This window comes from Condylostylus longicornis, unplaced genomic scaffold (assembly GCF_029603195.1).
Source record: "Condylostylus longicornis isolate FDR11 unplaced genomic scaffold, ASM2960319v2 ptg000004l, whole genome shotgun sequence".
Taxonomy (NCBI): domain Eukaryota; kingdom Metazoa; phylum Arthropoda; class Insecta; order Diptera; family Dolichopodidae; genus Condylostylus; species Condylostylus longicornis.
Genome location: NW_026577973.1, coordinates 15,854,913 through 15,868,924, shown reverse-complemented (window position 1 = coordinate 15,868,924; position 14,012 = coordinate 15,854,913). Strand labels below are relative to the sequence as shown.

General features: G+C 25.9%; 1 protein-coding gene across 1 annotated transcript in view; it reads left to right on the top strand.

Annotated features, from left to right (window-relative positions):
- The window catches only part of LOC129609505 (uncharacterized protein DDB_G0287625), a 56,075-nt gene extending 43,139 nt beyond the window's left edge, over window positions 1-12,936 (top strand). Inside the window, exon 3 of the mRNA XM_055521447.1 lies at window positions 11,421-12,936. Coding sequence (XP_055377422.1) covers window positions 11,421-12,230 — 810 coding nt within the window. The 3' untranslated portion in view covers window positions 12,231-12,936. The remainder of the gene's footprint in view (window positions 1-11,420) is intronic.
- The last annotated feature ends 1,076 nt before the right edge of the window (window positions 12,937-14,012 follow it).

Here is a 14,012-nt window from a genome sequence, read left to right as displayed (position 1 = left end):
ACTCTGTGGTATAGTGATGACTTTAAAAATATTTCTAAATCTCACATACTTTTAATAAAATACCAATGATAATTTTAATTCGATTTTAAGAAATAGTTTAAATTCTGCTACATATGTAAAAACGATTCGATATTATCGATATGAGCTTTAAATTTTTTTTTTAGTATTTCAACGATTCGGGATAGAAGAAGCTATTGAGAAAGAAATGGTACATGTATTTTATGTGTTTGTGTGTGGTTTTTTGAAAAGAGAAATAGAAAAATTTGATTGCATAAGCATAAGTTGTAATTTTTTAACATATTTTTTCTTTTTCTTTCTTTTAAAATCTCTTTTAAATGCATTATTTTTTTTTATCTTTTCTATTAAAATTCTTCAGATAGCTTCTTCATACTTTAATATAACTGCCAGCTATAAATTCGAATTCATTCAATTTTTATCTTTGAATGGTGAAGAGGGGAACCGCTTTTATGAATCTTTATACGTATGTTTCATTAAATTATGACATAATAACGTATAATTATAATAATTAATATTAAATCAATTATAAACTCTTCTTATCGAATCTTAATAATAATATTAAAATAATAAAATTAATATAAATCGAGATTGTTGTTATTCTATTAAAAAAATTAATTCATGTTTCTCATTTTCATTGGGTTCTTTTTTTTATTAATGAATTAAAAATATTTAATAGAAAAGATTTGAAATGATTTGGATGGAAAACAATTTATTGAAAAAATTGATGTTGATCTATAGAAATTATAATTAAGCATATAAGATTGAAAAATAGATTGAAAAATTTTAAGCATGCATGCAATTCGTAAAATAAAGTGTTTATGAAAAAAATCTGATGTGGTCAACAAATAACTGAGCGCAATGTAAATTGCTTAGTTTAGTAAAAGTGTTACAGAATATTATGAAAATGCATTTTGAATACTTCCTTGCAATTTCAAGGGCACTAGTTAGCTCTTAGATAACATAACTAGAAAAATGTAAATTTGGCTTTAGTAGAATTTCGCTTTGCGCCACCCGAGTTCCCTGAAAAGAATCACAAGTTAATTTAACAAGTAGAACTCAAATATCAAATTTCATTCGAAACCGGAATATCATCATATTCCGATTATTCGAAAAAATATTATAGATTCATTGTTGTGACACCCCGAAATTAAATATTAAATTCCATGGAAATTGGTTAATTATTTTTTTTGTATACGCAAAAATGTAAAATTGGCCCGTAAAAAAGTTCGGTTATCGAGGTCTGATATATCCCAAAAGTTGCTCAATCCGTGCCATAGAGGATAAACTCACATATAAAATCATCAAAATCAGTTCAGCCGAACAGACCGAACTGTCTATAAAAGTAGTGTATTTACGCTTCCCTACTATAGAGAAGCGCGTTCCCACCGAAAGCTCGACAATTTTGACAAAGCTCCAAAATTTGGTGCCATCATATAAATTATCTTATTGTATACTCGTATACAATGCGATTGGTAAAAATTTAGTTAAAAAAAGTTAGTTTGAGTGAAGATTGAATTTGAATGAAAATTTGAGCTAGAATATTAATGTTTACTGTTAAAAGATCAGGATCTGTGTAGTTGCAAGTTTGTTTAGGACGGGTTTTATTTTGAAACGAAATTGAACTGAAGCATTCTATATGTTAGCATTTGAAATTTTGACATAAAAATATTTTTTAATTCTGTTCATGCAAAGCTTTTCAACCTATTGCTATAAAACACAATTGTTATAATGCACAATTTTTATAATATCTACCATAACCTTTTTGATCCAAGTTTTTCCAACTAAGGCTGTCAGTTAAAGTAGTATATGCAACATGAAAAGAGGTGATCATAAAACCTGAATATTTTAATAGATCATTTGATTAATTCAATGATCATAAACTCGAAATTTTCAACAAAATTTTAACAAAAAATTTTGTTAGTTTTTGTAATCGTTTTACAAAAAAAAAAAACGCAGGTTCAGCCAGCCAAATTACTTTTTCAATTATTCAATCAATTTATAAAAATTTAAATAAATTAATTTAACCCGCAATTTTGTTTAACTAATTGATGTCGGCGTATAAGACTCATTGTCGATTAAATAATTACTCTCTTTTTTTTTTACTGAACCCTCTATAATTTAAAAGTAATTTTTTTATTTTTTCTTAAAAAAATCAGAATAAAAAACTGTGAAAATCGTTTTTTAACATAATACAATTACAAGTAAAATGCAATTTCAAATAAAAATTAATTATTATAATTAAATTTTGATAAAAACAACCTTTTCTTATACAATTTATATGCTTTCACTATTAGAGTTATGCGTTTTTAGTGTGAATGAGTTTCCTTCATATTTCTAGCTTTTGCAAAATTGTAAGCCTTTAATTCAATCTTATGCAGTGATGAATTTAAGAAATTGTTTTTTAAGTCTATGAAAAGTAAATTTGTATGAAAAAAATTACGTATTCGAAAAAAATTCCTGTTTCATGATCTATTTTAGGTCATGGTTTGAATACAAAAATTTTTTTAAATTTTCTATTTTAGTTTAATAAATCGACATTTAATAAATTGCATCTTTGTATGTCAAAGCTATTTCTCTAAAAGAAAACTTTTATGTACCCCTTCCACTTTAAAAATTCTAGTTTGCTTCTTAGAGTCGTAAAAATTATATTTTATGTTTTACCATTCTGTAAAATTACATTAATCAGTTTTTTAAAATCAGCAAACGCAAAAAAATAGTAAGTTACTTATTCTACCACGAAACAGTAGAGAAAAATATTACAATGAAAAAATGACAATTTTTGACATCCATTTTCTTTTAGGCGGTAAGTTGTGGCCAGTAAACAAAAATTTTCCCGTCTCAAGTTATCGCCAAGTTATCAAAATTTGGAAAATTTCAATTTTTGCATAATAATTTTTGTTGTAATGGTAAGCATTTCAAATCCTAAAAATATAATCATTTATATTAACTTATTTAAATAGCCGCCGCCAAATTCGACTAGTACATTAATGCTTTTCTTGCTAAGTTTTTTTCTCATCTTGAAAGTATGCAATATTTTTTATTGCATATTGTTTTCCTCTTTTAAACAAGATTCTTGTTGTTAGATCTTCGAAAACCATTAGGTTTTTCTCAATTTATTAACAAAATCTTCTTTGTGGTTTAAGTTAATTTTTGACAAATAGCTTTGCCATACAATTGCTGCATTAATTAATATAAAAAGTATATACCTAATATAGTGCAGTATTGTATTTTTTTGTAAAACCTCTACCATATTTGAAATACTCAAGTAAAATTTATTTAATTGCCATTAAATTGTATTTGGTGTATGCGTGTATGAATTTTTTATTAATTTTTGTTTTATAATTTTTGAAATTTCGATTAAAATATTTATGTAGGTATATACACAATATTCAACCACAAATATTTATTTTAAAAATATTAGATACAATTTGTGAATTACGTAAATTTGTTTAATCTCAGGCCAAAAATCTGTTGTATATGAGCATAATTTTTAAATTAAATAAAAGCGGTTTTAAGTTTTCATTTTTTTGTTTGACCGTCATGCAAATAATAAAAACAAAAAATGACAAATAAACAAAAATTATGCCAGAAATCTTGAAATTTGATTACAATTTCTTGAATGTTATTTTTACTGTTACTAACACTAAATATACTCATTGTTATTAATATTAAATATTTTGACATTTTAGTCGGAATATTGTAATAATTTTTAATTTATTCTTCTTTTTTAACTATACAAATAATTTAAAAAGTTAATGTGAATATATTTGTTTTGACATTTAAACTACGTCAAAAAGATTTTTTGTAAACTTTATCAAAATTATCATGTACACTTACATGTTGAAATACATACATACATGTATACATATATGTATTATTGAAATAGACGGTCATTTTAGTCATTTGACTGTCAATTTTAGTTATTTGACTGTTAATTTTAAAATTTAAGACCCCAGGCAGACTTACAAATTTTGGTTTTGCCACTGTTTGATTTTGTATTGCATATTCAAGTTTTTTTTTTTTTTTTTTTTTTTTTTTTTTATTAATTTTTATATTACAATCTAGTCCTAATATGACTAATGAGTAATTTAATTTTAACCTAATTTACTATAAAATTTATTGATAGATTATCTAAAGTGACATCTACCCCCCGTTTTAATATGTTAATAATACATACTCGTTTTTATAAATTATTTTAGTTCATAAGGTTTAGTTCTTTGTAGTCGTCGTGTTATGTTTGTGTTGTCCAATAGTTGTTGTACCTCGACGTTCACATGCCGGACAAGCCTTTCTTCATGTCTTCTTGCTCTACTTTTTATTTCTTCAGCAACAGAGTTTATTTGAAGGTCTCTTTGTAGATCTTTGACTCTAACGTACCATGGAGCATTTACTGCATTTTTTATTATTTTGTTTTGCAACCGTTGTATTATTGCAACATTACTCTTTTTGGTGCATCCCCAGAGCTGGCAACCATATGTCCAAACAGGTTTCAAAACTTGTTTGTACAATAAAAGTTTGTTTTGTACGGACAGAGGTGAGTATTTTCCAATCAACCAGTACATTTTTTTATATTTGATTTCAAGCTCTTCCTTTTTCTTTTTTACGTGTGCTTTCCATCTTAATTTTGTATCTAAAGTGAAACCAAGATATTTTGCAGTATTTGCGTAAGGAATTGCTTCCATATTAATATATACTGGTCTATATACTATTTTTTTGTTCGTAAAAATTATGTGCACAGACTTAGATTCGTTCAGTTTTATTTTCCATTTTTTTGTCCAGGCTTGAATTTTATCCAGTGATGTTTGTAACATCATTGCTGATTCTTCACAATTTTTAGCAACAGCCATGACAGCAGTATCATCCGCAAATGTTCCAATTGTACCATTTTCTAATTCTGGTATATCAGAAGTATACAACAGATACAATATAGGGCCCAGGACACTTCCTTGTGGGACACCAGCCCGAATTTCTCTCAAAGTAGTATAAGAATCCTCTACTCTAACACGAAAGCACCTCTCAGTTATATATGATTCTATTATATCGGCAAATTGTTTCGGGAACATTGCATATTCAAGTGCGCACACATGCAAATGTATGATCGAATTTAATTTATTAATCAGATAGTTTGTATTTTTTTTACTAAATGACTGTAATTTAGTTATTTTAAATAGTTTAGTTACTTAAGCATGTTCGCAAATAACTTGCAATCTAACTGTGATTGCAAAGTTATGTAATTTTTAATCTGAAACATTTAAAATTAAATTACGATGGTTTAATCAAAATGACCATTAATTTGCCATTCTTTTATTGAAAATTTATTTTCGACTGGTAAATTTTATTAACTCTAATAGAATCGTCTTTTGGTTGTTAAAATTTGAGTAAAAAATTAAAATTCTTTAGAAAGAGTAGTTAAGATGATAAGTTGTAAAAATTTACAGAACAACGAACAATATTTTGCAAAACAAACTTTTTTAAAGCCTTCAAATTAACGAAAGACGCGCAGTGTTTACACGTCAAACATGTTGTTCATGGATTTTGTTTGCTAAAATTCAGGAAAAAATAGCCTTCCATTAAAATCAACAAACATTTACAAATTACACTTGCATCAAATTTTCGTCAAATCAAACCATTAACAATATTTGATGTGAAAACCCTTGCTTACATTTTATTCTTCTAATCCCAAGGATCCTGGAGCTAATTGTCTGAACACTAATCATAAATCTATGTGTTTATGTTACATACAACAATATTGGGAAAAATTATTCAAGGTCAAAATACTTTTACTTCAGAGAAACAAGCAGGAAATGGAACTTTTTAAATTTTCTTATGTTTTTAATTTCAATTCAAAAAGTGCAAGATAAAGAATTCTTTTATCATTAATTTTTTTTCAAATTCATTCTTTGTGGCTAAACATATTTATTGATTATTTTAGGTTAGAAAAGGAAAAAAAATATCTTTAAGAAAAAATTGTATCAGACAAGTCACAGTATATTAATGTCATAAAACTCACTCGAAGATTGTTGCCTTTTAATCTTAAGAGTTTGTTTTCTTCCTCTTTTTCTTTTATATTAATTTAAAGAAAAAAAAATAAAAAAAAGCAAACCAGAAAACTCTTTCATAATAACTTATTTTGGAATGATTTCAACAAAGCGCATAGCTGGCGCCTTATGATATTTAAATGAAAATACCGGTTAATATATAAGGTAAATCTACTGTAACCTAGTCTTTGACTTAAATTTTAGTTAAGATGCCGATTGAGATTGATATTTTTTTTAATATAGAAAATTAAATAAATGTTAAATGTTATTCGATCAATTAATAGATAAAACAATCAAATTAATTTGAAAGTCAACGTTTGTTATTCAAATCACGCGGTAGCTACATAATTATGATTTTGATAAATATTAAAATTAAATTTGTTTAAAGCTTCAATTTTTATAATATGCAGGAAAAATGTAACAATCTAATACCACTAACTAAAATTTTAAACTAACAACTGAAGTTAATCTAAAACTAAAGTTATTTAGGGAACGTCTTTTAAGTCAAAATATGTACGTAATTTGGAAGGGAAAATTTAAAGCGAAAAAAAAATTTATAAACTATGAATGTTTTGGTAAATGATTTTGTTCTTAAGAACCTGGTTTTCAATTATCATCATTTTCATTTGGCGAGTTTTTTAACCCAACCTCAGCAGTATTCGAATTTTGTGTAAAATATTTACAATTACAAAACATATCCAAAATTAAAACTTAATCTACTGAATTTATGCGTTAACAATTAAGAGCAGTGTGAATAAGAAACTCGAGGAATCGTTTTTCAAAAACGTCCAATTTTTCAATATGAAAGCAAATCCATAAGCCAATCCGATTTCAATAAAATTATTACTTATAGAAATAAAATTTAATAAAAATGATTTGCATCTACAAATAAATTTAAAACCATAACTTGTTATCAACATTTTTTCCTTATAATAATTTTACGTTTTAGGTTTCATAATTAATTATTTTTTGCTAAGAAGCAATCTTTTTAAATACCCAATATCTGACAGAATAATTACTATGTGGATAAACGTCTATATACTCTAACTATATAGTCTTTACGTCATTTATATTTTTTTATACATACATAAATAGTGTTAGTAGAATTTAAAAGCTAATAATACGTTAAGGAAGGGTAAAGTATAAGACATATTAGTTCCAATATAACAATAACTCTTGCGCTTATTAATAACTTTTTTCTTCAATTTGATTTAGATACTTATACAGAAAAAGGGTAAACCTACCTTACAACAGCTAATGAAAATATCCGAACGGAAATGTATAATTTGTATTCCTAATGATTTATGTATGTTTTTAAGTGTAGATTGAATTCATGAATGTGGTGTCTGGTACGTGTAATATAAGCCTAAACGTATATTTAAAGCATTTCACAACTTAATACAATTTTAGTAATTATCTCTTTCCTAAACAAGCAGACTTTCAATTTTTATTCAATTTTATTTAAAAGTAACTAGGTAATTTAATTTTCGTTGCATTTGTACATGTGTTTACACAAAAATTTCATATTATATTTTCTGTTTAATGTAAAATAAAAGTAAAATAAAAAAATTCTAACGCCAAAAAAATTAAGTTCATTTTCGTTTTAAAAAATTTACTTGTAAAATTTTGTTCATGTTCGCGATCCATTGATAAATAATCTTACTCCAAATTACGCCTCTCTTACACTTAAGTACACCTATATAAAAGAGTTAAATATCAGGAATAGTTATACGCACATTTTTTCCTACAGATGACCTTAATAAAATATTTTACAATAGATGGATTTTTTTCTATTCCTGCTTTCAAATCGCAGATACTTTCACTTGATTTTAAAGGTTTGACATCTGTATAGTTAAAGCATAAATGCCAAAAATTTAACTTAATTTAGCTAAAATAGCTGATGATTTTAACCTCGAGCTAAATTTAAATTAAGCTACATAAGAATTGTATAAATGTAAATACTCGTATATGAAACTTATGAAACAAATTTATTTTGACGTGTAGTTTGTAAATGACGTGTAAGTTGTTATTAAAAGTTGGAAAAATTTAAAATATTTCAAAATCAATTTTAGTAAACGACGGTAAGAAAACAAATTGCAAACGTCAGAACGCTTATAAATTTTCTAATAAAATAGTTAGATTTTCAAATGTCAATATAATTACAAAATGTGAAATCTTTGAGACAAAACTTTGTAGGCTAGTTTTTACATCAGAATGGCACTGTTTGTATATACGATGAACTCTAAGATTCGCCTAAGTCTGATGAAAGTCATACATATGTGTAAACACTAATTGACATCAGACTTTGTCTGAGGGCAAAAAATAGAAATTAGTGTATTCTTATTTCAAATTTGATCTTAGACTTTTTTAAATAAAAATGGCAACAATTAATATTTTGCAAAAAGTTTTAAAAAGCGATCAGCTGATGATTATTTTGGTTATAATTTTCGTAGTATATTGTTAAATTTTGACGAAAAGTCTGGTAATGTCAGTCTGATACGTAAACAGCCATCTTGAGTCAGCGTTTGTCGTAGATATACATATGTAAACAGTACCTAGAATTTTATTGTGTAAATAATCTTTAAAAAATATAAAAAACAATTGAAATTTTAATATCTTGCAAAAATTTGATCTTTTAGTGCAAATTAATGAAACAATTTTAAATGAATTTTATGAAGCACTCGTTACTAAGTACTAGTACTAATTTTTTCAATAGAGTGGCGTCAAAATCTATTTGGGGGGGAAATATTTTATTTGTCAAAATTTTACGGTTATACAAATATAAACTTCATATTATTATATAGTATACTACAACTAATTACTTAATAAGTTGGAAACAAATATAAATATTGTACTACTTCATTAAGCAAATATATATGTACATATGTATGTGTACAAGAAAATATACATACATGTAACAAATATACAAGATCTATTGTTGTCGAATAGAGAGAGTTTTCATAATACATAAATGTATTGATTTTGACACTGTTTATGGTATTTGTTACGTACATATTGAGTGTATTCATTAACAGTTTAATTAACACTTCGTAAACTAAAATTTATACTTGAAGTCATAAAAATAACTTAATGTCAAAACATAAAAAATGCCATTAAAAATCTTAATGTTGTATGTGTAATCGATAATGAAGTGGATCGAAATTTTATTATGGCAGCATAATTGTTGTAATAATAATTATTCAAGTTTTATAGTATTACCATATAGTATAATATACCAGTCGTCTAAACCTAATTATAACGAGCGTTACTGATGAATAAATGAAATGAAAGCATAAACTTATTTTTTTTTACTCCATCCAATAAAAATTCTGTATTAGTGGGATGAAAATAGGGCAACTTTTTAAATTAGGAATCGAATTACGCAATATGAAAAAATAATATGCTTCATCTATACGAAAACTTAAAATGTGATTATTTTGTATAGATGCGCGTATCGCAATTTAATCGGCAATAATTTTGTTTAACTCATAGATTATATACCCTTGTAAGGAAACTGAAACCTTATTGAATTTACAAAATAATGTTAAACAATAATGAACAATAATAAACTCTTACGTAAAAAATCTTATCTAGGAATAATTTTTGGCAGGGCTGTACGAACTCGTTAATAAAGAATAAAAAAAAAAAGATTTTCATTTTTTTTCTAAAAATCTAAAAAATTTGCTTTCAATTAGTCGCGAAAGAGAATATATATGCGTGTTGCTTATTCTTATGTTCGTAGAGTATTATGAATTTACCATGTCGTTTTTAATGTTGCGAAAGAATGATTTTTAACGCTCCGAAGAAATGTATATCGCATATGTCTTTTTTAATTATCGCATATTCCAACAATAACTCAAACAGTAATAGGGCTAACTTCAAGCTAAGGATGTTTGGCCTCATATTAAAACCTTTGGAATTTAATAATGGTAATTAAATTTAGCAGAGATGAACATACAAATTAAGATGTTCGGAATTGTTATGATAGTTGCCATATAACTTTCATCAAATGTTACAAAATATTTGGGTCATAATATCGATAACTTATTATTGACAAAATCTTATTGGTAACCTCGATTGTAACGACTGTGAAAAGGACGATAGCAACAGCATATTTGGTTTTGATATAACAACCATAGAAACTGATACTCGTATTTGAATGATAACATCTCAAATATTAAAAAGAGATGTAGTTGAGAAAATTAAACTTTCATAACCAGATTCGAAACTGAGAAAATTTTATTTTTCAATTGCAATATTGTTGTTATTGGATACGAATAAAATTTTGTACATTATTGGTGATGTTGCTTCGGAATATGTTACTCTCTTAGACTCGATAATATTGTCACTATTGTTACCAATATGATGTTATTTATAGCTTAAAATGGTAATTTTTCTTACAACTTCATATCAACAATAATTCATATTCATCCGTACAAATACAACATAGTTGATTCGTTCAACTTTACTTATTCTTAACATGAATATGTTTTGAAATTTATGCATACGCATACATACTTGTATTATATATCGTTTGTTAAGAGTCGCATTAGCGTTGTATAAATGTTTAAAGAGTCATGGACGATATGCCGGAAGGAAAACAAAAACCTTCTTTGAACATTATGTGGCGATTAGAATTTGATTTTTATTTAATACCTTAAAGAAATTTTGTTACAACTACATTATTTGTTTTATTTATTTTAAAAATATTATGAATATAATTAGTTTTATTGCATGTAAAAATAGATTATTATAATGAAATAATTTTAAGATTTCGTCAACAAAATTTTTTCAAGAATTGAGGGGGATACGAAATTGGATTTTGGCAAAGAATTGAGATCTTTTAGTTTTATGTTCTTTTTTTTCAGAAATGGGCACACACCTTCTATACACAAATTTGTAAAATATCTTTGAAATTAAAAAAGAATGACATTTCATTCAAAAAAGTTGGATTATGATTTTATACAATAAAATGAACTATGTATGTATTTTCGCTTATTATAGTGGTTCAAAAATTTACAATTAAAAGCGACTCTTTAATTGGATGAATAAATAAAAACGTAACTGCTCCTAGACAACTTGTCTAACTTTTACTCATATTATTAGTTAATTAATTTGATTATATATATACATATGTCTGTGACGTATGTTTAAGTACGTGCAAGAACTTTGACAAATAGGAAAATGTATACAGAAATATTTAAGTTTAATTAAAACTCTTAATTTGAAGTGTCGAAGTTTGAAAATTGACACTGTGCAAAGTGTCAAAAAATTTTTTTTTTCATTCAATCTGTTTGTCAATATTAAGAATGTTCCAGTTTGTACATGTTTTTTTCATTTAATTTAATTTTTTTTTAATTGCAGAAAGAATTCACTGATGATTGCATCTTTAATGAATCCATGGAAGAACATCATTATAATACATACTCATCAACATATAATTCTAATTCAAGACATACTTTATATCTAGCTTTAAATAGACACGGTGAACCTCGCAAATTACAAATACCGCCATCACGAAGCTTAGGTAAATTAGCAACATATACAAAATCATTAACGGAAAGTGTTTCAGATGATAGAGCTCAAAAATTAATTAGTAAATTATTTGGACCAAATCGAGTGAAACACGGTGTTCATCATCTTTGTGATGCTGGTAAACCATTAGTTAATTTAACTAAAGCTATGTTGAAACGTCCTCCAAAATGTAAAGAGGATAGTGCAACAACAGTGACAACTTTATCAACATCTACAGAGCATAACAAAAAACGTAGAATAAGCGCTTATAAAGAAAATAATAATAGACGTAGTAATAATAATAATAATAACAATAATAATAATAATAATAGTACCATAAACGGAAATTTTACAAATACTATTGTAAACAGTAGTTTTAGTAGGACTATGACCAATATTAAAAAGACAGATAATATTAATAGAAATGAAAACAAAAAGCATTGTGGTGGCAACGGAAATGCTCCTAAAAAGAAAAAACGAAAACAAAATGAACAGGGTAATAATCGATGCAACAAGGGACCTCAAAACTCCTCTAAAAAACATAATTCAGGCCAGAATAAAAAATTAAAACACCAAACTACAACGACAACCACAGTCGCATCAATAACGATAAACACAACGGAAAGCAATAATAATCAAACAACTATTAAAAAAATCTAGGAAACAGAAAAATAATGTGATCAGATACTCCTTATTAAGAAAAGGACACTAACAATAACAAGGCGCTCAGTAAATGCTTTTTAGATGTCAAAATCAAACAAAAAAAAGCGTAGGCAAACCGCCATTGTAGGAATATCCGTCATAGCTAATTTGCAGCAGAAGTTAATCTTCTCAATACAATTAAGTTATATCGAATTAGAGTTCATAAAATAAGGACAGCTTTAAAAGAAAAATCAAAAAAGTAATGAAATGTCATCGTTTCAATGAACAGATTAGCGCACATTATTATTGAATTGAACTTCTGCTAAGCGATGACAGCCGTATATTATCGGTACGTTTAATATGTTGTACCGTATGGTGATTATCATTGACGACGGAAAACTGTTACAGAAATGACAGATATTAAATTTGAGAGTTATGCTTTTGGAATTGAAAGAAAATTCATTCTTTTGATCTTGAATTTAAGATTTGTTCTGTATGTCGGAAATAATTATAACGATTGGGTGTTTTATATTAATTTTTATATTCAAAGAGCTGATTATTGTTAATTCTGTGTACAATGGTTATAAAATAAAATTTTGACAATAATTAAATTTGAATATTTACAAAACAAAAAAAAAAGAGAGTGTGAAATAAGTTTCTTTTTTAAGCGAAGCTTTTTTTCCCTTATTTCAAATTGTTAAAATATACTCGAAAATTTTAAGAGAGTAATAAAATTTTATTTAACTTGACGAATAATTTTTGAATAAAAAATTAAGTTTTTTTATTCCAAAATATAACGAATCGAATAAAAATAGTTTTAAAAATTAGAAAATGTTGTTTCTTACCAAATGCTTCCACGTTCTTAAACAAGATTGATTGTTGGTTCCAAAACTTCCAATCAACGTTTTTTTTCTCTTTATGTTGTTAGAAAGTCAAAGTTTCTGAATTTAGTTATAGCGTTTTACAGTAAAATTACTTCTAAAAATCTGTTAAAATTTTAAAATCTTAATTGGTTTGAGTTGGTTGATTGAAAATGTTGTGACGAAGACTTGAATTTGTCAATTTAATAGTCTTTTAATTATCAAGCATTTTGCATTACAAAAACCTTGAAATTGCTAAATTCCAACGATAACGTAAGTGTTTTCAATATGCGGCTTTTCTAACAAATTTCCTAAAAATTTTATTAAAAAAGTTTAAAAATTACATAAAATTTCTTCAGAGTTTCGCTTACATATTCCTCAATATTTTATTAAAAAATTTTGAAAATTACCACATAAAATTTCTTCATAGACACCGATTTCTAAGAATTTCCTGGCAAATTGTTCTTCACGTTGTTTTTTACAGTCGTTATAGTTACCTACATATGTACATGTATTGCTTAATTATACGATTAATTCAAACTTTGACTTTTATGTAAGTTTAATTTCGATTTCTGAAAAAATATCTTTTTGCAGATAGTTCAATCTTCTTTTCCGTCGATGACTTATTTTCAAAAATTGTCTAATAATATACAACTTCTTTTAAGTTTTTCTCTATTATTTCGCAGTTTTGTAATTTACAAAGATTTTACAGATTTTGCCGAGAGATAAATTTTAAAATACATATTATTTTTTTCTTAATTATTTTGTTAGAACCAAAAAGTTAAAGTGATTAATGTCAATTCAGATTAATTAAAAAATTAAAAATAAAAAAATTGAAAAACTTGTATGTAAAATCGCTGATATTTAATTTGATATAAATTATCGAATTAACAAGTTTGTACTTCTTTTCTGCTTTTATGTGATATTGAATGAAATTTCT